The 27,820-nt window shown below is 41.0% G+C and overlaps 1 protein-coding gene across 2 annotated transcripts in view; it reads right to left on the bottom strand.

Annotated features, from left to right (window-relative positions):
* The window catches only part of chtf18 (CTF18, chromosome transmission fidelity factor 18 homolog (S. cerevisiae)), a 112,800-nt gene that overhangs the window by 38,096 nt on the left and 46,884 nt on the right, over positions 1 to 27,820 (bottom strand). For both annotated transcript variants that reach the window (XM_043711297.2, XM_087997931.1), the window contains 5 exons: positions 24,690 to 24,820; positions 24,398 to 24,563; positions 22,522 to 22,746; positions 20,071 to 20,220; positions 10,623 to 10,753 (listed from right to left, as the gene is read on the bottom strand). In XM_043711297.2, the coding sequence (XP_043567232.2) occupies positions 10,623 to 10,753; positions 20,071 to 20,220; positions 22,522 to 22,746; positions 24,398 to 24,563; positions 24,690 to 24,820 (803 nt within the window). The remainder of the gene's footprint in view (positions 1 to 10,622; positions 10,754 to 20,070; positions 20,221 to 22,521; positions 22,747 to 24,397; positions 24,564 to 24,689; positions 24,821 to 27,820) is intronic.

Genomic DNA, 27,820 nt, shown 5'->3' with positions numbered 1-27,820 from the left:
ATCGTCCATCTGCATCAATGATACAGTTGAAGTCTCCGGCCAGAATGACCGGCCTAGACGTAGCCAGCAACAGTGGAAGCTGCTGCAGGATGGCCAACCATTCACTCTTACTCACTGGGGCGTACACGTTAATCAGCCTCAGGGGAGCATTCCTGTACGTGACGTCAGCGACGAGGAGGCGCCCGCTCACCACCTCCTTAACCTCTGAGATGATAAAGTTGCCTCCTCGCACCAGGATACCTAGGCCGGAGGCGCTGCTTTCGTTGGCCCCCCGACCAAACTGACGGCCCATGGGCCCATAAGCTCGACCATCTCCTGTAGCTGCTGAGGTGCGGTATCCCACACTCCTGCAGAAACAGGACGTCGGCTTTAACGTTGGTCAGGAAGGCCATCGTAGAAACACATCGCGTAGCCGATTTGATGCTATGTACATTGATGCTGGCAATTTTTAACCCCATTTTAACAGTTCACGAGTTTAACAGTGTCCATTTGCTGCTGGTCTTGCCCTCTGGGGTAGCTGTGTGCATCCCCGTTGTGACGGCAAACTGCTGGACCCTCCCGGGGCTGAGGTAGCTGTCCAGCTCCATGCTGGGGCCATTTCCCTGCTCTGGTGTCTTCGGGTTGGGCTCAGGGTCGGCACCGTCCAGTTCTCCATCTGACAGCGGGGCTGTCACAGGACCGCTGCTCCCGGTTACCTGGAGTTGTGGGCACCTCTTGGTTCACACTGGGTGGGGGGAGGCCTTTACCCATCCCCTCAGAGGGATCGTCATTTCCTGCTTGGGCGGTGCTGCCCTCCTTTTTCCCCGCGGCACTCTGTCTCTTCCTCTGGTGACGACCCTCCTTGCGCCGGTCCTCACCGTCGGAAGAGCTGCCTGTATCCTCGTCGTTTAGGTGTCGCTTCCCCCTTCGCTGGGTGGCTTTGGGGCCCTTAAGAGGTTTCCTCTTTCTACTTTTGACAGTAATCCAATCCTCTGCCTCCTTTGATCCCTCCTCTTCCATTTCCTCCGTCTGTCTTGAAGGAACTTAGATAAGCTACTGCATCTCCCCGCTGCCTGCCGTCTGCTCCGTTACAGCCTGTCGTTCCTTCTGGGTGCCTCCAGACACCGTTTCCGTGCTGTTTTGTGGTACCTTGCTGGTCTTAGGCGGTCCACGGCTCGTGTTGCCACCTCCGGCCATCTGTGCGTAGGTGGCGGCCCCTCGTCTTGGGCAGGCCTTGCACATGTGGCCCGCCTCTTTGCACAGATTACAGTTCTTGGCCTCCTTACATTCCTTGGTCGGGTGGCCTTCCTGCTTGCAGTTTCAGCAGACGGTCACCTTACAATCCGCCGCCATGTGGCCTGACCTCCCGCAGGTTCGGCACACTTTCGGCTGCCCTGTGTATGTCAGGTAACCTCTGCTTCCTCCGATGGCAAAGCTGGAGGGTGGGTAGAGGATGTTCCCACTGGTATCGACCCTCAAGGTTACCCTGACCTGTCGTTTGCTGGTCCAGATCCCGAAAGGATCGACCACATCGGTACACTCTCCCTCGACCTGGACGTATCTTCTCAAGGTCAGGACATCTGCTGCTGGGACACGAGGGTTGTACATCTGGATTACCCGACTCCACTGCGCAGGAAGCAACGGGACCGCCGACAAGATGGAGAACAGAGGTTCCCCTTCCTTCTCCTTGAAGGCCTTCAGGAGCTGCTCGCAATTCTTCACGCTCCTGAAGGTCACGTTGAAATAGCCTGCCGCAGGGAAATCCTGCAGGCAGTACACGTCCGCTGCTTCGAACCCGCAGCATTCCAGCAAAATCTTCTTCACGAACACTGTCCGATCGACCGGTGTGCGCTCCACCACCTTCTTCACAGTCACCCTGACTGTGTCGCGAATGCCCTGGCCTGGGCTGCGAGCGGCTGCTGAGGCCGGCTGGTACCTGAATTGGCGTTAGGCCGAAGCCAGCATAAATATCCACCAAGAGCAGGTCAGCACAAACAAACGATCCTCCAACGTCCAATCACGATCTAGCGGTAGTCTTCAGCAGCTCCAACGACTCGCAACACGATCCCCGTGGTTTTTTCCACCGCCAGCACATGTCCGCTGGGTCGAACCTGCAGCACTCGAGCAGAATCGCTACCTCTGGTCCTCAGGAGCTACACATATTCCGAGCCAAAAGTCTGAGAAGCGATAAGAACAGAACTACACATGATCTTAGCCAAAAGGCCAAGAAGCGATCTGGGAGTGCCACTGCACTGATCATGTCATCTCCCCTGCCAGGTAAGTGTGGGATCAGACAATACAACCCAACAGCATTATGCTGGTATTTATGCTGCACATGAGCTTCCTCTCATTCATCAGAAAAACCTTCTCTCCTTTCTCTCTCATTTACCTAGCTTCCCCTTACATTTGCCTATGCTATTGACTTTGCCTCAATGACTCCTTGTGATAAGTTCCACATTTTCATAAATTCCTTATTTGATTTATTAGTGAATGTCCTGCATAAACGATTCCCAGTTTTGCATTCTGCCAAGTTGAAACATCATCCCTACAAAACAGCTTGATACTTTTAAAGACATCTTTCTGCTGACCCCTCTAAGCCTTTTACATTTCTACAGAGAAGTGCTAAGCTTGTTCAATCTTCCATTTCAGTTTGAGTATTATTCCTGTAAATTCCTTTTAAAATACAATTAGTTCACGAATAAGCCTGGGACACATCCAGAGGTAAGTACTTCTCAGTCAGTTACCAACTCCTTTAAGGGTTGGATAAACCTGAAATAAGGATGTACTCTCTTGTGATTTTAATTAAACTGGTTTGACAGGCTGTAAAACCATTACACCTAAAGGGAGTTTCATTTTCTGTTTAATTAGCAGAGAAGTAACAGTGAAGAAATGGCAAAAGGGAACATGCAGGCAACACAACCTCGAACCAAAAATGAAAACTTGCTGTTTTTTATTTTGGTATGAAGTTGTGTGTTTCCTGCTTGCTCCTTTTTCCAACGTTTTCAAGTAATTTGGATATGAACAGTATTATGATCCCGGCTGAGGGTAACACCTGGGATGTCTAAGTCCAGAACAAAACCTAGCTTGAGAGTTCAAATATTTAATTATTTCAGTTGGTAGTCACTGAAACATGAAGATTGCTTTGGTTTTATTCATTTATGGGATGTGACTGATGTTGGCTGGGCGAGCATTTATTACCCATCCCTATTTACCCTCAAGAAGCTGTTGATGACCCACTTTCTTGAATTGCTGCAGTCAATTTGGATCACTTAGATGCACAATGCTGTCAGGGAGTTCCTGGATCTTGAACCAGTGATATTTAAGGAAATATTTTTTCAAGACAGGACAGTGACTTTGGTGAATTTCTGTTGTGCGCCTTATAGGTGGTACACACTGCTGCTACAGAGCATCAGTGGTGAAGGGAGGGCTTTTTGATGTGGTGCCAATCAAGTAGGCTACTTTGTCCTGGATGGTATTGAATTATCGTGTTGTTGCAACTATGCTCATCCAGACAAAAGGGCAGCATCTCATTACACTCCTGAGTTATATCTTGTAGATGGTGGACTGGTTTTGGGAGAGTCTGGTGGTGGGCTACTCCTCGCAATATTCTTAGTCTCTGACTGCCTCTTGCAGTCACAGTACTGATGATGTGACTGGTTTAGTTCAGTTTTTTGTCAACAGTAACCTCCAGGGTTGTTGACAGTGTGGGGATTCAGTGATGGTGAGTCACTGAATGCCAATGGCAGTGGTTGGATTCACACACTTGGGAATGGTCAAGCCTGAATGTTGTCCGGGTCTTACTGCATTTGGACAGTTTTAGTTTCTGGGGAGTTGTGAATGAAGAACATTGTGAAATTATCAGAAGTCTCACCACTTCATGTTATGCCACTGAATGGATAGATTCGCACTTGTTAGAAATGGACATTGCCTGGCTATTATTGCCATGAATGTTACTTGCCACTTATCAGTTTATGCTTAGATTTTGTTCAATCTTGCCACGTAAGGACATGGATTGCTTCAGTGTTTGAGGAGATGCAAATGTGCTGATTGTCTTGCAATCATCAGTGAGCACCCTGGATATCTGACCTCATGATGAGGGAAGGTCATTGATGGACCAGCTTTAGATAGATGAGTCTAGGATACCATGCTGAGGAATTCTTTAGATGTGGTTCAGGAGCAGATATGACTGACTTCCAACAACCACAGCCATCTCTCTCTCTGCTCCAGGTGTGTCTATCCAGCTGAGTTTTCACTCTGGATTCCCGCAGGCTCCATTGCTTGGACTCCTCAATGCCATACTCTTGACAAATACTTTTGGACAGTCACTCTCCCTTCACCAATGGAATTCAGTTCTTTTGTAATGACGTTAGAAGCTGCGTGACCTGACGGAATCTAAACTGAGGTGTCTATGGGCAGGTTATTGCTAAGTAAAAGCATCTTGATAGCACTACTGATGACCCTTGCCATCATTTCATTTATGTTTGAAAGTAGATTGATGAGACAGTAATTGGCTGGGTTGGATTTGTCCTAATTTTTGTGATACCTGGGCAATTTTCCACATTGTCAAGTAGATGCCACTCTTGTAGCTGCAGGGAGGAACAGCTTTGCCAGGAGGGTGGCATGCTCTAGAGCACATGCCTTCAGTACTACTTCATGAATGCTGTCAGGGCTCATAGCCTTTGCAGTATCCAATGCCTCCAACCATTTCTTGATATCACGTAGAGACAATCAATTTAGCTGAAGACTAGCATCTGAAATCCTAGGGATCGGTGGCCACAATCTTCACCCACAAGTGGGATGTAAATGCTCCACCTTGGCTTCCTCCAATGCTTCAACATCATCTTTTGTGCTGCATTTCCCCAACATCAGGGATAGGAATACTTGTGGTGCCTCCTCTTCCAGTGAGTCATTTACTTGCCTTCCTTTATTCACAACTAGATGTGGCAGTATTGCAGAGATTAGATCTCATCCATTAGTTGTGAAATCACTCAGTTCTGCTGCTTACGCTGTTTGACATGCTAGTGCTGCTTTGTAGCTTCACCAGGTTTTCAGATACATCTGAAGTTGCTTGTAAAATATCCTCCTGCGCTCCTCATTGAAGCAGGATTGATTCCCTAGCTTAATTCTAATTGTAGCATGATGAATATGCCAGGCCATAAAATTGCAGGTTGTATTGCAGTACAATTCTGCTGCTGCTAATTGTCTACAGTTACTCTTAGATGCCTCGTTTTGAGTTGCTAGCTCTACTTGAAGTTTATCCATTTTAGCCTGGTGAAAGTACCATACAACATGATGGAGAGCATTTTCAATGTGAAGATGGAACTTTCAGTCAACAAGAATTGTGCTTTAATTACTCTCACTGATAGAGTCCTGGCCAGATGCACCTGCGACAGGCAGATTGGAATGATGAGGTCAAGTATGTTTTTCTGTTTTGTTGGTTCCTTCACAACCTGTTGACCCCTCATCCAGAAGCTGTGTCCTTTCGGTATCGAGCAGTTCAGTCATTAGCAGTGTTGCCAAGTCACTTGAACTCAGACATTGATGCAACCAAACCAGAGTACATTCTTGTCACCCTCAATGCTTCCTCCAAATGGCGTTCAACATAGAGGAGTATTGATGCATCAGTGAGGGTAGGGATAGAGGCAATGTGTGGTAATTAGCAGAAGGTTTCTTTGCCCACAACATTTGACCTGTTGCCAAGAAACTTCAGAGGATCTGGAGTCAATGTTGAGGTCTCCCAGAGCAAGCCCTCCTAATAGAATATCACTATGTCACTATCTCTGTTAGGGGACAGAAAGTAGCCAGGGATTGGTCATAACTGGGACAGTGTGTGTAAGGTACGATTCCATCAGTTTGATTATGACGGGCTGTTGCTCGACTAGTCTGTGATCCTAGCTCATCCAATTTTGGCAGTAGCCCCTCGATGTAAGGAAGACTTTGCAAAGTTTCAAGAGTAGTGTTTGCCATCATCATTTCCGCACCTTAGTCAGGTTCATTTCTTTCTTTTCAGTGGTTGATACAACTGAATTGCTTACAAGGCCATTTTTGAGGGTAGTTAAATGTCAGTATGTTGCTGTTGACAAGTGTATAGGCCAAACTGAATAAGGAGGCCAGTTTCTTTTCCTGAAGGACATTAGTAAGCCAGAGGGGCTTTACATCAATGACTATTGCATGATTATCATTGGACTTCTAATTCCAGAATTATATGGAATTCAAATTTCATTATCCACACTAGGGTCCCCAGAACATTACCAGAGTTTCTGGCTTACTCAGTAATAATAGATGATGGCCTCCCCCTTTCTCGAACAAGAGAACTTAAATTTATTTCACAGACTAAAAATAAACTTATGTATCTATAACAGGGAGACGAAGTTACACTTGATTTTCCAATACTATCCGAAGTAAAAACAATAACTGCAGATGCTGGAAACCAGATTCTAGAATAGAGTGGTGCTGAACATGCACAGCAGTTCAGGCACCATCCGAGGAACAGGAAAATCAACATTTCGGGCAAAAGCCCTTCATCAGGAATACAGGCAGAGTGCCCGAAGAATGGAGAGATATCTGAAGGGCTTTTGCCCGAAACATTGATTTTCCTGCTCCTCGGATGCTGCCTGAACTGCTGTGCTTTTCCAGCACCACTCTATTCTAGAATTTCCAACACTATCCTTCAACTAAGATCTTACTAAATTGATTCTTTGCAGTTTCTTTTCCTTGGATATCTGGCAGTCTTACAAGTCCCGTCAGAGACTGCTGGCATTGAACCTTTTTCAATGCTGATAACCTAGACCCTTCTTCAGTCCAGATAGCTGGAACATTTCCATACATTCTCACAACCATCAGAATGAGAAAGCAACACTGTCATGGTGCCTTCCCTGAGCTCCAGTCCGGATTCTCCTGCCAGGAGGAAACACAGTTTTTCCTTCTCAACTGAACTCATGACTCGTCTCAACTGAAGTCAAAAGCTTTTGGTTTGTTTTACATTTAGCAGTCGAAAAAGTATAGCACAGATCAGGGACTTAACTGAACTTAACATACCATCTTGGAAATTATGTACTTTGGTCACTGTTCTAAGTGGCTTTCTGAACTTTTTCAAACAAAATACTGTTACAGAACTGATCAAAATCCATCTGCCCCAATTTTTAAATCAAAATTTGGGTAGTCAATAATAATTCAAGAAGAGTGGAACAGGGAAGAAAAGAAAATGGAAGCAGACATCAATCTAACAGGACCACAAAAGTGTTGGTGTAGAGATGACCTTAAGTATTCACTTCCTTCAACAGTAACACAGAATAGCAGCAATGTGTACCATAGACAAGATGCAATGTAGTAACACACCTCATCAACAGCACCTTCCAAAGACGCCTCATAGCTCAGAGCTTAACATCAACACAACCTTCGGAAATGGTGGGAATAAAACTAGTCTAATATGGCGATGCAACCAAGAAATAATTTCAGTGTTCTTTTGTACACTTCAGGAGATAAATTCCTTTCTGACTTCCTGTCACTCACTGTGCAATCACCAATACCTATCAAAACAGCTCCCAATTTTTAGTGAAGGCAGCCAGAACTTATGATGCATTCAGATCCATGAAAGGACGGATTTCCAAACACTACCACAGCTGAGATTTAGATGGCATTGATAAACTGTTTGTGCTTTCTCTTACTGTTGATGACATTATCTAACATCTCTTGAAATGTTGCTCAGCATTACACTCTTGACAACATCTTATTTGGCTTGATCAAGTTGTCTCAAAAAACTGAAAAGTTTATATCCTACGGTAGCACTGCATTAGTTACTAATACTATAACTGAAGTGGAGATGGCATGGGGCAGGGTGACACAAGGCACACGGATACACAAGATGGACGCTGAGCCACAAGTTGGCCACTTGACACACAAGATGGCCACCGGACCACAATATGGAGAGACACAGCAGAGCAAACACAGATACTGCCTGGGGCCCTTAGAATGCCAGCACAATGCAATCATAACCTAGTTGATTAATTTAAGGCCGGGGGTGAGTGGAAACAGAAGAGAATACATGAGTAGTGCTTGGGTGTCTGGGTCCAGCCAACACCTTTGATAGAAATGCTAACAGCTTGATACAGGCTCAATACAAAATGCTAACAGCCAGGGCTGCAGTAATCATCCCTCTCAGGAACAGTGATTAGCGCCCATTACTACAGCAATGGACTCCCGCGCAGACATTGAAACTGACAATGTCTGTGCTGAAACTGACAATAACTGCAGAGAAACTATCAACAATTCTGCAATGTTTATAACAAATTATGTTACAGAGTCAATAACCCCATCACTCACCTATTATTTCACAAAATGTTTAAAAGTGTTTTGACATGTGCTCTGGGTTGAGAGAAGAATCACAGCTGACCACTGTGCTGTTGGTGCCTCCGTCTCCCCGGAGCTCCAGTATTTCCTTGTACAATAAACTCTGTCGTTGAACCCTGACTCTGACTCCGAGGCTGGTGATTTTCCCACAACAGCAACCAAGCACAACGTGGCCTCTGCAAACTCCTCCATAGCTTACACCATGACTTTAACCAATCTCTCCATAAAAACTGGGCACTTTTCATGTTCTAGGTGAACATGAGGACTGCAGATGCTGGAGATCAGAGTCGGGAATGTGATGCTGGAAAAGCACAGCAGGTCAGGCAGCATCCGAGGAGGAGAATCGACATTTTGGGCAAAAGTCCTTCACTTTCTGTCAGTCTCACAGAGTTACAAATCTAATGTGTCGATAGTCTGTCAGCTTTCGCCCCTTCTGTGCTCTCATTATGCTCCCTCTTCTGGGTGGCAATGGCTCCTTGCTGGGCACTGCTCCTGTGACCACTTTCTGATAATTCACTTTCACACAAACATGAACAAAAAATTCAACAACAGGATCATAAATCAAAGATCAATCCTGCTCTCACCCAGTCTCTATACGTGCATTCCCATTAGCACAGAGAACAGGAAAGAGAATTTTTTACTTCCTTTAACTCGGGATAGGACGATGAGGTCATTATAGCATCCTCACTTAAACCAGCTGCCATCAGACCGACACACTGGAGATTTAAACTTTCTGATCTGCAATGCTTGGCTACAGCAAAATAATGGTGTTATCCAATTAAGTACTACTAGAATTGGTAGGTTTCAATAAATCCTAAACCTGGAGCTTCCAAAGGTCTGCAAATTTTCCACAATAAATATATCCCAAAATGGATAACTTCATCAGGCAGCACGGATTATCTGCCCACGTTATTACATTTATAAAGCAAACAGCAGCTAATTATTCACAATTCAGTCAGAGGTTACTGGAAAACAAAAGCAAGACAAATCCAAGCTGACCAATTACTGCCCCATCAGTCCACTCTCTAACATCAGGAAAGTGATGGAAGGTGTCATTAATGATGCAGTGAAACAGTATTTCACAACAGTAATGCGCTCACTGACAAGCAATTTGAATTCTGCCTGGGCCACTCAGTCCTGACTTCATCCAAACTGGACAAAATGTCTGATTTCCAACAATGAGCCCAGTGTGACTGTCCTTGCCATTATGATAGCATTTGACCAAGAAGCCTTAGCAAAATTGAAGTCAAAGGGAATCGGGAGAGAATCCTCTGCTGTTTGGAATCATACCTGGCACTTAGGAAGATGATTGTGCTTATTCGAGGTCAGTAACCTCAATCCCAGGACATAACTGCAGGATTTTCTTAGGGTAGTGTCTACAGTCCAACTACCTTCAGCTGCTTCATCAGTGACCTTCTCTCCATCATAAGGTGAAAAGTGCGAATGTTTGCTGACAATTGCACAATATTAAGTACCATTCATAAATTCTCAGATACTGAAGTAGTCTGCATCCATATGCTATGAGACTTGGACAACATCCAGGAATGGACTGATAAGTGACAATTAACCGTCACACCACATAAGTGCTGTGCAATGACCATCTTCATAGGATTTCACCATCTTCCTTTGACACTGAAGGGGATAATCATTACCAAATCCAACAGTATCCTGGGAGTTACCATCAATGAGAAGTGGAACTTGACCAGCCAAATAAATATAGCTCCAAAAACAGCTCCAAGCAAGGGAATTCTGAGGCAAATAATTCAGCTTCTGTCTCTTCAGAGCCTGCCCACTGCATACAAGGCACAAATCAGGACTGTGATGGAGTACACTGTACTAGTCTGGATGAGTACAGCTCTAACAACACAAGAATCTCACCACTGTCTCAGTGGTGAGCACCTACTCACCACCATAAACATTCACTTCCTCAATCACCAACACTCATTGGAAGCCTTTACAAGTTGACAATACAAATGCAGCAAGTCACCAAGACAAAATGGATCAAATTCCAGCAATGCTGAGTGAGAGCACCTGCACAAGATTGCTCACTACAATCTTGAGGGCAATTAGAGATGCGCTGGAAATGCTAGCAAAATGCTCATCGCATGAAAGACTGGAAAAAAAAACCTGTGCCACTTTTGATAAACATTTAAACTCCAGTTTTCTCAAGCAATAACTCTAATTTTAGATCAGCCTTATGAGGATATTCAGGATATATATAAAGCAATTGGAGTTTTTAATCCGTAAGTATATAAGTAAAAAAACATTAAGGAGAAATTAGAAACAGTGCTTACGGGTCCAGCAAGTAAACATACTGTCCATCTGGGGTCCGTTCCTGGTGATATGTGAGGTTGTAGGCCAGCATGGTTCCAATCAGGTCAGTGAGCTGCTGCTTCTCTCTGGCACTATACAGCTGGGTGTTCACCTGTAATAAATGGTTTACAATACCTGTCAGTACCAGGTTCTCGGCTATTGAAGAAAAAACTTTTTGAAAACTTGTCATTTGAAACTTTTAAACACAACTAGGTAACCCAGAATAACTGCTTATTGTAAGTGTACTCCTTTGGTGTGCACATTCATCTTGAAGTGCATCCTTTGCACTATTATTAGTCTCGGCATTATTCATTATTCCTACCTATCTCATTGGATCTAGCTCTGCCTGTCTCTTTATTCATTAATAGGCTATTTCCAACTGCAACAACAATTAATACACCTAGGATGTTGCATCCTAATCTGTTTATGGTACTTATCCTTCACTAGCATCAGCTCAAAAACCTTCATCAAATCATTCTGTGTCGTTTTTTTTGCTGATTTGTAGCAAACATTGACAAGTTTCCTTACTTCTGGTTTCAAGATGGCTTTTCAACATTGTTTACAGTGTTGTTTGATCAGAGAAAGCAAATATTCTGCTCAAAGATGGATTAATCTTTTGAAATTTCCTTCTGGAGATTTAAAAGCTTTTTTTCAATAGATACTGAAATAACTCCATAGAGACCAGTATCCCATCACCAAGTCACCCTTTATTTACACATGCACAGTTCATGGACTCTGACCAGCTCGCCCTTCAGCCCAACACGTCCACACTGACCCTCCGAAGAGTAACCCATCCAGATCCATTCACCTACCCCATTACTCTACATTTTCCCTAACTAATGCATCCAGTCTACACATCCCTGAACACTATGGGTAATTAAGTTTGGCCAATTCACCTAACCTGCACATCTTTGGACTGTGGGAGGAAACCGGAACACCCAGAGGAAATCCACGCAGACACTGAGAGAATGTGCAAAGTCCTCACAGACAGTTGCCCAAGGCTGGAATTGAACCCAGGTCCCTGGCACTGTGAGGCAGCAGTGCGAACCACTGAGCCACCGTGGTGCCCAGTGAGCGGAATCTCAGAGATTCCTGTTTATATCTGTCAGCCTGGGCTCCCTGATTGGCCCAGGTTAACAGCCCAAATCAGGGATCTAACATTCAATGAGATCAACTCTGTTCCAATCACTGCAGATATTTTCCATGTTATCAATCACTTCATGTTATTAGACTATACAGTGATCAAGTCTACAGTACTAGCTTCATTTCCATATTCCGCTAGCCATTTCTTGCCAAACTTCTAATCTATGATTCCAAAAAGTGGCAGCATTGTCACACTAGAAGCCAGAAATTCTGCTTTTCCAGGAGCAGAGAAAGTACTGATGTTAAGTCTTCCAGTCAATAAAGGTGGTACAGGTCCCGTTTAAACAATGTGCATTATAATCAAATAAAAAACCTACAGCCACAACGCTGTCCCAAGTGACAATAAGTGGATCTATACACCAGTCTTCAGTTATTCCTTTCTTCTACCCTCTTTCTTGCAGAAAATAAAAATGTTCTATAATAAAATATTTTCTAAAAAAAACTTACTCTAACAGCTTTAGAGGGAAACTTTCAGAAACAGTGTTAAGCGCATACAGAGTGGTATCTCAGAATATGAACAGACAGTTAAATGAGAGTTTCTCCTCAACCCTTGGTGTCAAATTGGTTTAAATGATCTTTTTAATAGTTTTGCATTTGCTGCCATTCTCGGTTTTGGGATGAACGTCTACCTGGAGATATCTTTAGGCTGATGGTTGTAGCAACTATTACAATACAAACCATTCTGTACCCTCCCAGTCTTTTCACTGACATTATCTGCAGAACCACCCCACTGATATCAGTGAAGGGGCAAGTAAACACTCTTCCTCTTAAATGCTCTGATTTAAAATGAGCAGCTGCTTAGATCAGCTAAAACATTTAGAAATTTGGATCATCAATTTCAAAATCGTTGAGTATAGTGTCTTGAGTGCTTGCTTACATGGGGCAGAAATAGCTCTTGTTGCCCATGAGGAATCTTTTGAAATATAGGGAGGGTGGACTTATCAAGAGATTTCAGTTATAATTCAAAGAGTGATTTTTAACTGTCAATTGTGCATTATTGAAGGAATGTAGCAGAGGCATTATGGCCAGCTTTTAGATAAATATTAAACTGAGGCTCCACCTGCATTTCCAGGAGAATGCAAGAGATTCCAAGACACTATTTCAAAGAGCTGCAGCCTTTTTCCCTGGTGTCCGAGTTAGTATTTATCTCTCAACCATCATCCCCCAAAATTAGGTTATCTACTCATTATTATATTGCTGGTATGGGAATTGTGTGCGTACAAACTAACCACCACAGCTCCTACAGTGGATACACTTCAAAAGCACTTCAATGGGCCTGAGTTTTGAGTTCTCATGAAAGGCACTGCATACATCCAAGTTGTTTTCTGAACTATATTTCTATGTGGTGCACTGCACATAGGAAACCTGACTCACTGATTAGTTTTGCGAAAAGGTACTTGTGAAATTCTAGAACATTTCATCCCACATTGATGTAAATTGTGAAACAGAGTTCAAAAAACACAAAAGGACTGGCAGAGTACAAACATTTTGAAAAGCTCTGATTAAAAATGATCAATGATTCTGATGTAAAAGAAAGGAATCTGAGTTTATCTCCAGAGAATGCAATCATAAAAATACTGCAAGTCATTTCTCTCTTGAATTAGCACAAAGCTACAAATGGTATTAGTCATTTATCATATTGCCAGTCATTTCAAGGAATAAACAAATTAATGGTTTTGGTATCAGGATGCGAACAAAATAGTTTTAAGGAGGAGATAAGGAAAGTAGTGAAGAAGAAGGAGAACACACACACTCAAGACCAGAGAAAATAAATAAGCCTTGGGAAGAAAAGGTCAGCTACACTAAACATAGGGGATAAATTAGGGGGTTGCGGGATGGGAGTGAGAGGGGGAAGAGAGAGAAAGACAAATATACAGGTAAGTTTAGATATTTCAAATTTTTGGAGACATCTCAATGTATGTCAACTCAAACCCATTTTGGAAACTTTTTGGGTTAGCTGCTTCATACTGTGTGAATCTTGCCAAGAGCAGCTCTATCCATTTTACTTTTGCTTAAATAAGTTCAGTTCCTGACTTCACTGCTGCAGTTTGCAGCCATCTTGGTGACCCAGATGTGCAATATTTCTAGGATGCTCCCAGTAAACCTTTCCGTTTATTTCTGGGTAATCCTAGACAGCCTGCCTTCTCTCCCAGAACATATCCACATATATCTAATTCTTCATTTCTAAACCGTTATAATATCTCAAAACTTTTCTGAGCATCACCCCCTCTCTTTTTATTTCTTATATTTGCTGTAACTTTTTTTTTGCCTCTGTCTAACTGTATTCTTGATTTCCATGGTCCTGTGTACACATCCTTCATGATGTCACCGATCCCCATCTCAAATTTTACAACCCCACAATCCTACAAAATCATGGAATGGTTTTGAAGGAAGCCAAAATAGTTATAAAATTGTCCAAATTGTTCTCGGTGATTTCGCAAAGGATACAAAATATATTTCAACTCCTTTCTCACTAAATTTAGCTACTACATGATCAAATCCATCCAGGAGTTAAAGCTGACACATTGTCAAGTTTGCTTGCTTCTCCCTGGTCACACAATCAAAGCATTTCTCTGTCAAGATGAAATTTCATTACATTTTTTCCCTTTCTGGAATTCATTTATCCTTTCGCATTTCTCACTAAAACCCAAGTTCAGATTTTCACATTTCTTATGCTTTATCCTCTTTTGAATTCAAGTCTTTCCATTTTGCCTGTTAAAATGCTGATAATTAAATCACCTTTGGAGAAGTAATCAGAACATTTAAAAGTGAGTCTATAAACATTCGTTGTTACATAGACTAGATTTTGATCTGCATCAAATCAACTTGATCACTTCTTGAAATACTTCATCAATATGACAGGAAGGTTTTTGATATCAGGACATGTGAAACAAATCCAGAACGCCCATGAATGATTATTTACGACAATTGTAGAGAATGCAACAATTCATACTGAATTAAGCCTTTTGAGTATTTCAAAAAGAATTACAATAATGGAGAGAACACCAAACCTTTGCCATCAGCTTAAAAAGAGGAGTCACATTCCTGTGTAATTCAGGGAGAACAGAGCAAAAATGTCTCTGCACAGAACCATTTTATGTGCATTTTTAAGGATACCATTGCAGTAACATGCACAGTGCACATGCTACATACAAAAATGAATAAAAACTCCTTTGAACATATCAGACTACATAATATCATAATATACGTCTGAATTTAAAAGCTGAACAACAGATTAAGTGATGTGAAATTCAAAAAAGCACTTATCATTTCAGTGACCCACAGTATCAGAAGACTGGTTTTACAAGTGTTTGCAGATAGAAATCTATAAAAATTCAGGAGTTGCCTTAATCAGAATCTATTTTATTTTTTATTTTAATTATAAATGATTCCTTGAGCTAAAGAACAGAAACAACAGCCAGCATTCTCACCACAACTTGCAGATGACGGATGCTCACTTCCGAGGCTCATAACCTGAGCTATAAACTTGTCACCTGTACCATATATTAGCACAGACTTCACTATGTGTCCATGCTATCAGTCAAGAGATGGGAGTGGGGCACATTTAGAAGATGGAGAGCTGAAAATCAAAGACCACTGTAACCTCAATCATTATACAGGTATTAATGTCGGCTGAAACCACTGAAAAGAATCAAAGTGCAATCAAAAGGAAGCTGAGTGACAAAGCTTGCAGCACTACTGACTGGCTAATAAAATACATGATCATATGAATGTCTTTTGAAATTTGAGATACTGAGATGACCACCTTATTGGGGAGTTTTTGGGGGCTGGGGGAACAGTGATGGGGTAATGCAAAAGCAGCTATGATCAGCTCAAGATAATTAGAAAACTTAAAACAACTGTGCTCCAATATTCTGGAAAGGAGATGAGAACTGTCCATTTCTTGTACTTTACTTCCAGCTGGTCATGTGTAACTACACTGTTGAGATCACACTAATCCTGGAAAACAGCAGTGCAAGCATTTAATTGCAAAGATAGTAGCTTTTCTGTTGGTTAACATGACGAGTAATTGCTTCTCATTCCCCAAAAGTCATTTCTTTCATAAAAAGAATTGTCACTTTGTGCTTACAGGAAAACATGCGTCATAGTGAACATATGGAGATAGTGAGGAAGCAAACACTAGTGATCCTAACTTAGCAAGGCACTCAGGTATAGCAGCTTGTAGCACACTATCCCTGAATTTTAAATTGTGTAAAGGATGGCTACACTGTAAAGTACCCTCCGTTGATAATATGTACCTCTGGTTTTAGATTGCCTCTTGTATAGTACATCATGAAAGCTATTTGGGTTTTTCAATAAAGTTTTGGTTTCTGAAAGTGCTTTTTTTTGATAGTACCATTTATACAGGTTTAAATGTAATTGTGCTCAGGAACATCGAAATAAGAGGATTAGACCGCTCAGTTCATAGAGCTTGCTCTGCTATTTGACTGGATCTTGGCTGATCTTCCATCTTAACTCTATATTTATATTTGTGAAATCTCCATATTCCTTGCTAGCTTTAATAGCTGGACACTTGATTAAAAAATTGGTACTTTGTAGCTTTCCTCAATAAGTACAGACCCATGTTGTAGGCTTGAAGACCACTTCAAAAGGTGGAAAATTGTGGTTTATTGTGTAGCGAGCAAACAGGGCCCAAAGTACCTTCACATATACCTACTGGTTTCATTCTGTCAAGTCCTATGCAATGAGTACATATACATTAAAAGCAGTAATAGCACCAATAAAATTCACTGCAGTCAGTCCCTATGGAAATTTGAGATCTACTGATAGCATGGTGCAGAGAACTGTTAACACAGGTTCAATGAACACAGCTGGCATTAATTTTTATTGGAATCTTTACGTACTGTGTAGAATGCTCTAACTTCTGGATGTCAGGTGAATAGAGCCTAGTATAAAGGTTGGTGAGCTTGTGTCACAGAGCATTGTGTCCTCTGTGTGAGAAACTCAGAAGTGAGAGGTTCAAGTCGCACCCCAAGGTTCACTGGTCAAGGAAGATACATGCATTACCTGGCCAAACAGATTGATTACCAATCTGCAAATCCTCCAACATCTACCAATGAGTGGGAGAGATTCCTGGTCAGCCATGTGGTGGAAAGAAAGTTGAAGCTTCGAAGATCACTGTCCATTGTTCAAGGTCACAACATGTAAGTAACATATTTAACACTACATGTTGCTGCAACAACTCAGATTCAATGATCTGTAACACATCACCATTACCAGTAAGGGTTCAAGACATAGCCATCTTTATAAAAATGTTCACTGTATTAAATTATGAAAATCAGGCAAGCTTAGTTAATGAATACATCAACCTTTCATCCCTCAAATCATTCATTTATTTATCCATAGCCCATTCACTCTCAATTTGGGAAGTGGTTGATTCTTGTTGCGATTTATTTTAATGAATATCACACACTAGTTCACATCCTCATCCCAATGACGAGGAAAGGACATCTCAACAATTAGCAATGTCATTCATGTAAATGATCTGGACGAGAATATAGAAGGTATGGTTAGTAAGTTTTCAACAAAGATTATCTCGGTACAACAGGACCTTGATCAGATGGGCCAATGGACTGAGGAGTGACAGATGGAGTTTAATTGAGATAAATGTGAAGTGCTGCTGAACAAAACTAGGGGTACAGATGCAGTTTCCTGAAAGTGGAGTCACAGGTAGACAGGGTGATGAAGGTGGCATTTGACACATTTGCCTTCATTGTTCAGAACATTGAGTGTAGAAGTTGGGATGTCATGTTGTGGCTGTACAGGACATTGGTAATGCTGCTTTTAGAATATAGAGTACAATTCTGGTTGCCCTTCTATAGGAAAAACATTGTTAAGCTTGAGATGATGCAGATAAGATTTACAAGGATGTTGCTCAGGCTGGAGGATTTGAGTTATAGGGAGAGGCTGAATATGCTGAGGCATTTTTTTCCCTACAGTGCTGGAGGCTGAGGGATGTCCTGATAGAAGTTTAAAAAATCATGAGGAACATGGATAGAGTAAAAACCCAAGCTCTCTTTCTTGAAGGGCATAAATTTCAAGCGAGAGGTGAAAGATTTAAAAAAGACCAGTGTGGTAATTTTTTTTCCACACAGAGGGCAGTGAGTGTATGAACAAGTTGCCAGGAGAAGTGGTGGATGTGGGTACAATTACAACATATAAAAGTCACCTGGTTGGGTATATGAATAGGAAGGGTTTAGAAGGATATGGGCCAAATGCTGGCAAATGGGGACTAGGTCGGATCGGGATGCCTGGTTGGTGTGGAAGAGTGGATCGAAGATCTGTTTCTGTGCTAAATAATTCTATAAAAGGTTATTTGGCTAGCGGTTCTGTTCTTGTCTTCACACCCAGCACTGGATATGTAACACCGATCAGGAATAAGAATCCAGCCTTGCTGTTTTTAGCTCCACTTAATGGTGGGTTCATCCTTCAACATTTTACATTATTACAGGATGTATATGGAGTATTCAGAAATTTCCTCATAAATACGTCATTGTTTCTCGACTGATCTATGCCTTAGCCTAGTTTCCCTGTTTCCCTATTTCAAACTGAATGCAAGCTTCAATCAGAATATGGTCACTGCTACCTAGGGGTGCCTTTACTCTGAGGTCATTAATTAGTCCTCTCACATCACACAATACCAAGTCTGGTACAATCTGCTCTCAGGTTGCTTCCAGAACGTGCTGCTCTAAGAAACTCTCTTGAAAGCACACTTCGAACTTCTCATCCAGGTTACCATCAACAATCTGATTTTACTGGTTTATTTGTAAATTAAAACCACCACCGTTTATTGTCTGTTAAAGCTGGTGCATGATCAGCAATCCAGTAGTAATCATTGCTCTTCAAAATTTAGGCATTGGATTCCATGAGCAACCAAGTAATTATCAGAATTGAAGTCATGTTTCTGTTGTTACTGTTCAGTTTCGCTTTGTACTTGACATCAACTCCAGCATAACAGAAATGGAGTACTTGGTCCAACTGGCCTACATTCCTGTTTATATTCCATACGAATCTCCTCCTATTGTGTATCATTCCGACCTATTTACGGATGTTCTAAATTTTTCTTCCCTTGTATACTTAGCTAACTTTCCTTTAAATAATTCTAGTCAAGTCAACTACACCATGTTTCACTATTGAACTACACCCTACATAAATATTTATCTCCTGACTTACTTACTGCGTTATCAGTTAATCTTACATATGACCAGTCACGTTGGACACCTCCACAATATCTTCTCCGTATTTCATCAAACAACTGCATTATTCGAAAGTCAATCCCTCAAACTTAACATAATTTTGCAAAAGGCAGTGACAGATTCACTCCTATATAGTGAAATGGTGCTTGCCAACATCAGAGAAATGAATTACCATATTCATTTGTGCATAGACACATATACATAATAGTTCTTTCATGCAAAATATAGCTCTATCACTCTTTAGCCTTGGTCAGAACCAAATCAGGAGTGAAACAGTTGATAAATGGTCACATCAGTGGCTGATCTGGACCTATTACGGTTTTAGGGTGGCCCAACGGTTAGCACTGCTGCCTAACAGCACCAGGGACCCGGTTTGATTCCAGCCTTGGGTGACTATCTGTTTGGAGTTTGCAAATTCTCTCCTTGACTGCGCGGGTTTCTCCTGGGTGCCACAGTCTAAAGATGTGCAGGTTAGGGGTGGGGGGGTTGGCAATGCTAACAAATTTTTAAAAAATTGCCCTGTCTTGTCCAGTGATGTATAGGTTAGGTTAGTTGGCCATGATAAAAACCCCATTATGGGGTTAATCTGGATGGGATACTTGTCAGAGGGTCAGTTCAGATTTGACGGGGCAACTAGCCTCTTTATGCACTAGAGGGATTCTATACTTAAAAATGAAAAAACAAATCATATTATAAGCTGGATCAATAAATCCTTCCTACCACAACCAAAGTTAAAAAATATACCATGAACAGTTAATGGACAACCGATGGCTTGTTCAAAACCATTACTAAATTTCAAATGAAATGAATCGCTCCAAACATGTGGGTGAATGGTTAAGAACTGTTGCTCTTAAAGTTCCACTTCATGAGTTTGAATGACATAATCACATAGCTCAGACGAATGTCATGTGCCCCATTTATGCTTGTGTCAGTTTTTGGAAATACTATTCAATTAGTTTAACTCAGGTGCTGCCCAGTAAAGCTTTTCTTTTCAAACATCTACATGAAGGTTCGGTTCCCACCCCACTCAAGGACTATCTGAGAATGCATGCTATGGCTGGTGACTCACTGGTCGCAGCTTCGGAGAAAGGATGTCGAGCAGGAGGCAGAGGATTTCCGACACGAGTGCTTGCAAAGTGATTCGGCTGCGGATTGCTGGGCTGATTTCGCTTACCAAGGTTGTCAGCAAGTTGTGCATATGGGTAATCTTAGTTTGTGCCTGTTCAAGAGGAAAGAAAACGGTGATTAAAAGTATATAACAAATTTGGTCCTTCCATACAAAACAATGAACAGAGACTGCTGCTGTTTTTCAAATGGTCTAATGACTGAATCACAAGGTTTTTTCAGAGAAATTATAAAAATTTAACCACCCCACCTCAGCTCATTAAGTGCGGCTTTCTTTTCAGAAAACCAGACTAAATTCAACATTTGCGTAAAGATTTGTAACTCGGGTACTTGTTGCTGTGGTTGTTCACCGAGCTGGGAAGTTGATTTGCAGACATTTCATCCCCTGTCTAGGTGACATCTTCAGTGCCTTGGAGCCTCCTGTGAAGCACTGCAGTACGGTGTCTTCTAGAGGCATGGCACTCATCCATGGACTCCATCAACAAAAACCTGGACCCAATATACCAGCCACTATAACGAACAACTGGAACCAGCAACTGGAAGCAGCAGGAACGGAGCCAAATAAATTCCAGAAGAGACAGTACTGCAGCGCTTCACAGGAGGCTCCAAAGCACTAAAGATGTCACAGAGGGGCGAAACCAGATCAACTTCCCAACTCGGTGAACATATCCACAACCACGACAACCAGACTAAATGCCCCACGTTCATAAATAACTTCTATGCTAAAGAAATGCACCAAAACATATGTCATACATTAATAAAGGAAAGTAAGCAGGGTTTCCATATTTCGTCTCACTAACAGTTTGTCTCTCATCAGTTTGTGATACAGCCTTGATTATGAATGTCCTCCATTGAAATAACATTTTGTTCAGTGCGAGTGATTCCCTCTTTGCCAGGGACTGCTTGTGCAGTGAAGCGTACAGAACAGTTTCCAACATTCAACTCCAAAGAATTCACAGAGTAAATCCTATTGAGGTTGTCGACCAGGTAGCAGTGCTTTCCTTGTTAGCTTAGCTGATCTCTGGCCTATTTGTTTGCTTGTCTCAATCACTCTAAAAAATCTTTTTTCGCATAAAGAAACCCAGTTTAACAGCCAGGAGGCTATATGACTAGGTAGTTATTTTAAGTTCAATTTGGAACCTTTGTCTTCTGGCAAACACGAACAAAGTATGATTCTTTCACCAAAAAAAGAGAACGTTTAAAGAAAACACATTTCCAGAGATGAACCATGTTCTCTCTATAGATAAATATACATCTTTTGAAATTGTCGGTCTTTTGATGACCTCGCCTTGTCTTTCCATCTTTTTTTTGTTCTTTTAGCTTACTTAATTGGTTCTATCATATATTTGGTGATTTAGCATAGGATAGTGGGAGCACTTGCAACAAAAGACGAGTTCAACCTTGGTAGTTGCTGGGAACACAGATAGGGTGATAAATCTATTCATTCTGGTTTTATTTTATGTCTCCACGAAGGTTATGTTTGCTTCTGGGCTGTGGGTCCCTCACAGTTCAGTAGCCCTCCAGAACCAGATTCACATGTACACTTGGAACACCATGCATTCATGAGGTTTTGTGGTGAGGCAAGTGAAGCCTTACCCACATTGAACACCTGCATCTCCACACTACAACAGAAATTGGTGGGGGGGGGGTACCTAAACCATTTCTAAACCCTCCTTAGCTCAATAAGAACTACTGTCACCCTGGACTGCAAGCAGCTTCCTCATCACAAAACAAGGGCTGAATATGTGACACTCCCAAAGTGAACTGCTTTACTTGAGCAGTATTTACCCTAAAATAGAGAACTGCAGATGCTGAAGATCTAAAACAAAAACAAAAATCGTTGGTTAAACTCAGCAGATTTAGCAGCATCTGTGGTGAGAAAGTAGAGTTAACATTTTGAGCCCAGTAACCCTTATTCTTCAGACTGTTCCCAGCCTTCTGAACAAGGGTCACTGAATTCGAAATGTTAACCCTGTTTTCTCATCACAAATGCAGCTAAATCTGCTGAGTTTCTCCAGCAATTCCTGTTTTTAAGACATTTACCCTGTTAGGTATCAGGAACTATTTAAATCAGCTTTACCAATGAAAGGTATCTAAAAATATAAGCAGTTAGCTCAAATAATGACTAATAAGTGTCGCATGGACCCTATATTTGGCAATCTAACCTTTTAGCCTGGGCTTATGCAGAAATCTCGAGATTATTGCAATCTAGTTAATGATTTGAATTTTTATCAATTAGGAAGTTGTAGATCACTGAAATATTTAATTCTGAGATAGACACAATTTGGTGGAGCTGGCAGTAAAGAGAAGTTGAAGCCATCAATCAATCGTGACTTCTGTAATGTGGGTTCTGCTCATTTTCTTATGGCCACATATACCGATCGGTTTCCTTTACCTCATAGTGGCTGTTTGGGTAGGAAATCCTTGGGACACTGGATGCTGCAAACAGCATGTGAAAGGTGACTGGAAGGAACGGCAGGTATCGCATCAGCTGGAAGTTCTGCACACTCATCATTCTCTTGTTCAGCATGTCCGTGAATTCCAACCACTCCAGTGCCAGGCAGACTCCATTGAAAGTGGGATCTTTAAACTTCATTAGCAGGAAATTATCAAACAAGCCCTGCAATATGGATTGTTACAAGGTGAGAAAGTATTTTTGACCCATTCCGTCAATGGGTGTTAGCTCATTTCATTCGCCAAACCATTACCTCTACACCTCTTTAGGAATGACTGTCAGCACTACAAGAATTGAGGCAGAGTGATGCATTTTTATGGCCATACTTAGAGTCATAGAGATGCACAGCATGGAAACAGACCCTTCGGTCCAATTTGTCCATGCCGACCAAATATCCCAACCCAGAAACAGACAAAGTTAAAAATCACACAACACCAGGTTATAGTCCAACAGGTTTAATTGGAAGCAGACTAGCTTAAAGTAAACCTGTTGGACTATAACCTGGTGTTGTGTGATTTTTAACTTTATATACCCCAGTCCAACACCAGCATCTCCAAATCAGAAACAGACAAGGTAACAATTTTCTCTTTGGAAAATGAGGTTAAATTGATACAAGAGTTTTCAAGGATAATTTGCAGGGCTCAAAATATTCTCCCACTCCTCCATTCCCACCGCACAAGAGCTCCTTTTTAGTTTTCAGCTGATCCTCAAAATCTTTTTCATGAGGTGTTACAGTTACATAGTGTCAATACCTTAAATATTAGTGCCAATATGTACAGAATTTGGGCTCGAAAGAAGCAGAATTAGAAGAATTCATCAACATTCCCAATACTCATTTCCTCTCCCTTAATGCTTTTCTTGTGTGTTGCGGCTTTCGTATCCTAGATATCACATATTTAAGTTAGGGTAATAAAATGTGCATAATTTAACAATAAATGCTTCCTTTAAAAAAAATCTGAAAAACTTATATAGTTAAAAACCCAAAGCATGTTTTCCACAGACCAGTTATGTCACAAAGACAAACATACAATTGTATGGCTAACATAGCCAATGCACCTCAAGTATTTTATCGTATTGAGTTGCTTTAAAATGTAATTAATATAAATACAAATCATTATGAAATAAAACTGTTCGATCTTAAATTACACAATTGAGAAAGTGATCATTTCAATAGTGAATACATTTTCCCCACTTAAAATGTTCCTGAATTCCTGCTGCTTTAAATCTACATTAATTTACAAGAACTACATTACCTCAGTTTTCCTTTTCCTAATTAAGCAAATACTCATTTATTGAGAAGTTTAAAACAGTTTTCTCTAATTAGTAAACCCTTCTCTCCCCTTTGCAGACCCCAAACCCCAGCCAATTGCAAGCTCTCATTCCCTACTCTTTTCAGCTCCCCTCTCTCTCGATTTCGCAGTCTTGACCCTCAGTACTGCTCCTGTATCTCTCAACCTGGCTTCACTGACCTTGCTCCTCAAGCTTACTGCTCTATCCTGCAGTCTCGCTTCCTGATCCTGCTGACTGCTACCACTCACTTCACACCTCCAGTCTGCTTCTCTCCAGTGTTTGTTTCTGACAAATTCACCAGTGAAACTATTAGCAGCAAGCCCAGCAGAGAACTAGCCTATGATTTGAGGAGTGGCTCATGATTCTAATTAATGGTGTCACCTTTTCTTGGATTGAACATCCTCTTGAGTGGATCTATATGGTGAATTCGGGGATTTCACTTAGGGATTCATCTACTAGTGCATTTTGAGCCCTGGTAATTTAGAACTCAACAACAAATGTCATTGATTGCTGAAAAGTTATTGACCTGAGTAATCTTTTCGTGATCTCCTGATGAGGTGGACAGATGAAGAATATGATTGAATCTGTGTGCTGCTGTATTCAGTGCGGTCTTCATAATGCCATCCAAGGCCTTTTGGTTATCACTGCTCCGTAATTCATATGGCAAACTGCAATCCTGGCCAATTCGCTTTCTAAAAGCAGAATGTCAAGATTATATTCATTGCTAACATAATGATTGCATTGCCACAACAGATTTAGTAGCAGCAGTCTGTAGCGATAATGCAAAAGGTGGTCGATGGCAAATGCATCTTCAGTACCTTTGAATCTTTGGGAGTTGGAAGATCTCTTGCCAGATGGAGAACAGGCTCTTGTTTACATCCTTGAGGCCTACGTTTGCGGTCTGAATCATTCTCATGCTTAGATTCAATTTCCCTCTTCCATGGAGGAACTAAAAATGCAATTCAAACATTGACAGAATACAACAGGGTCAGAGATTTCAATGTTGCAGAGAAATTCTACAGATGTGAAGACTGCAAAGATTTAGTTGAGAAAATGAAGATTTCACTGCACTAATTAAAAGACAGACTTTGGAAGTCCATTGTAGCTTCAACATCCACAGGACATCCCACATTCTTTGTAGATAATTAAGTATTTGCGTAACATAGGAAATGGGGCACCCAACTCTCAAGATCTGACAAATGGTAACACAATTAAGGAGACCAAAGATATGCTTTGCCAATACTTATTCAACCAACACACATCACACCATTAACTCATTTGTTAGTAGGCTGTTGTTTTTCAAAATGACTAATGTGTTTTGTCAAAGTGTGGTTACCACACTTAGGTATGCTTTGCATTGTTTCAATGCAACATGACACTATGTGGTCCACAAAGAAAAAGTGCAAAACTAAGTATCATTGTAGGCCACAGTAATGAGTGCAGGTTTGCACATCCCAGTATAAATGTGGAAAATCCGTACAACCTGTAAACTCACCAGTATAACTTTAGGAATATGGAACTCTAGCTATGATGAGAAACTTTAAGATAATAACATGAATTAAATGTAGCAGAGAATCTGAGGCAATTGAACACGGATTCTCAAAATTCTGAAAAACAATTAACAAAATACATAGGACAGACTACTTTAACTTGTTCCAAAATCAATGATGAGGTAGCCAACAATTTGAAATTGCTACACAAGTAAGGGGAAGTTAAGAGCAACTCCATTATCTTGAGATTTGCTGAGCTTGGAATGCTGAAAAACTGGATGAACATTAAAACAAAAGAAGCTACAAGACAATAATGGGACATTGGGATTAATGCTGAACTGACAAGCTAGGCCTAAATTCCTCTTTTGACCCACAGACACCAATGATTTAGAGCTAAATCAGAGTTAGAACTTAATTAATCTGTGTAAACACTCAAATTATTTCATCAATGCAGTTAACAAAATAAATTTCAGTCTGAGGTGGGAGTCAAACAGGCTGTAGATCACAAACTACAAAATATTTCTATTTTGCTTTGCGCCACAGTGCTAATTTTCAGAATGAAAAGTATGCTGTCTTCCAAGACAAATTATAGCCTCTATGTACAGATAGCAGTAAGGAAAAAGCTGTCCCATAACCAATTGTTTCTGAGAGCAAAGTACCTATGCAGCATTAAAAAAGTCTAAATATAGGAAAATGTGCTTCATGTCCTTATTGACATTCATTGGTCCCTGTGGTGCAGCAATGCCTAGATTTTAAAATTGTCATCCTAGATTTCAAATCCCTGCCCACTCCTTGCCTCTCCACTTCTCTGTAAATTCCCAAAGCCAACAAACCTCTGGGATATCTGTGTTCCTCCAATTCTGGTCTTTTATACTTGCTCATTTATGTTATTCCAGAACTGTCTGCTGTACACCTAGTTGCTTGGCCCAGAGGGTCTTCAAGCATTTTTTTAAAAAAACTTGAAGAGCCTTCTTAAAAAAAAGATTAAACAAAATAAAAACCTGTGAGAGCTGCTAGATGAAAATTCAGCATTTTCAAACCAAACACTTGGCAACTTGCCAAGTGTCTCTGGTAGCATGCATAAATTCAATACATTATATATTGAATTTAGATAGCAATAGAACAAAAAACTGATAATAAAACAGACCCGACTCTAAATTATCCCCTGCTTTTTAAATATTAACACTGCCAATAAAATCTTGAAAACAAATTTTAATACAAGAATCACAGAACTAAAACTACTTTTTCAGCTGGTAATTCTGGAACTTAAAACAAAAGCTTTTAATACCACATACAAAATATCACCAGAGCTATATTAGAAACAAAAATGGTCTCAACAGTACAACCTATTCCTTGATTCAAAGCTATCTATGGTCATTTTGCAGCTAACACCACTTGAATGAGTGTTTTTAAGAGCATAACATCTTTTTCGTTAAAATAATCATTTGTGAAGTGCATCGAAATGATTAGCATTTTATCCCCACATTAAAGACACAGCTCTTCCTTTGACTGATGTTTTTAGGGTTTTTTTTTTCTTATTAATATAAGCCTAAGGGGATAGATTGGGAATTGCAAATAAGATGCTAAAGAGCCAAATGCAGCTCTTGCACTCCGGGTTGCAGTCTCCTGATCGATGCCATAAGCAACAGCGGTTCTTCCCTAACACACTTTTCCTCTTTACAGATGCTTTGTAAACTTCGTCTCTATGATCAAGCTTCTGGGAAACTGTTCTAATTATTAGTTCTTGAGAGTATACCTGTAAAACACCTTAGCACCATCTGTCAAACACACTGCAATAGTATTGTTTTCACAATTCTCTGACAATTGATGGCTATGCACTGAAAATAAAATCCAACTTAAAATGCGTTGGGATGGATTAGTTATGTTTGGTGGTGGTGGTTGGAATTCAGGTACAGAGACCCAAATCCCAGAGCCACACAGTGGCCAAAAATCTTCAGTATCTTCTTCATTATCCTGTTCTGTCCGATAATTTATAGATTGACCACTCAGAATCATAGACAATATTTTCCCCAAAGTGCCTGACATTGGCTTCTGGATGCTCAATAGCAGGATGTATGCACAGCACTTACAGTATGCCTTTTGAAATATTAATTTGATGGGCAAAGATCAATAGAAAATACTTCCTCCCCCTTAAGAGCTTCTAACACCACATTGTTACTGAAGGTGAACATTAATGTGACAAGATTTATGTAAAGAACAATGATACAATTGATGACATGGCTCTGACATTGGTATGAAAGAAAACACCAGTCTAGAGTGAGCATGTGAAGGACAGGTTTGAGGGAGCTGTATTTGATAACCTATTATGTTTATACATGTAAGTAAGGGGTTGATACAATGCATAAGAAACTGAAGAACCTTACTTAGGGATCTAAATAAAACTAGCTTAAGTGAATCATCAGTGAATAAATTAATGGAACTGAAGAGTGACAAATCGC

Source organism: Chiloscyllium plagiosum, unplaced genomic scaffold (assembly GCF_037043375.1).
Source record: "Chiloscyllium plagiosum isolate Xiang-an unplaced genomic scaffold, Cpla_swu_hap1 HiC_scaffold_20, whole genome shotgun sequence".
Lineage (NCBI taxonomy): Eukaryota > Metazoa > Chordata > Chondrichthyes > Orectolobiformes > Hemiscylliidae > Chiloscyllium > Chiloscyllium plagiosum.
Note: the sequence above shows the minus strand (reverse complement) of the source record. Positions and strands in the feature narration are given on the sequence as shown.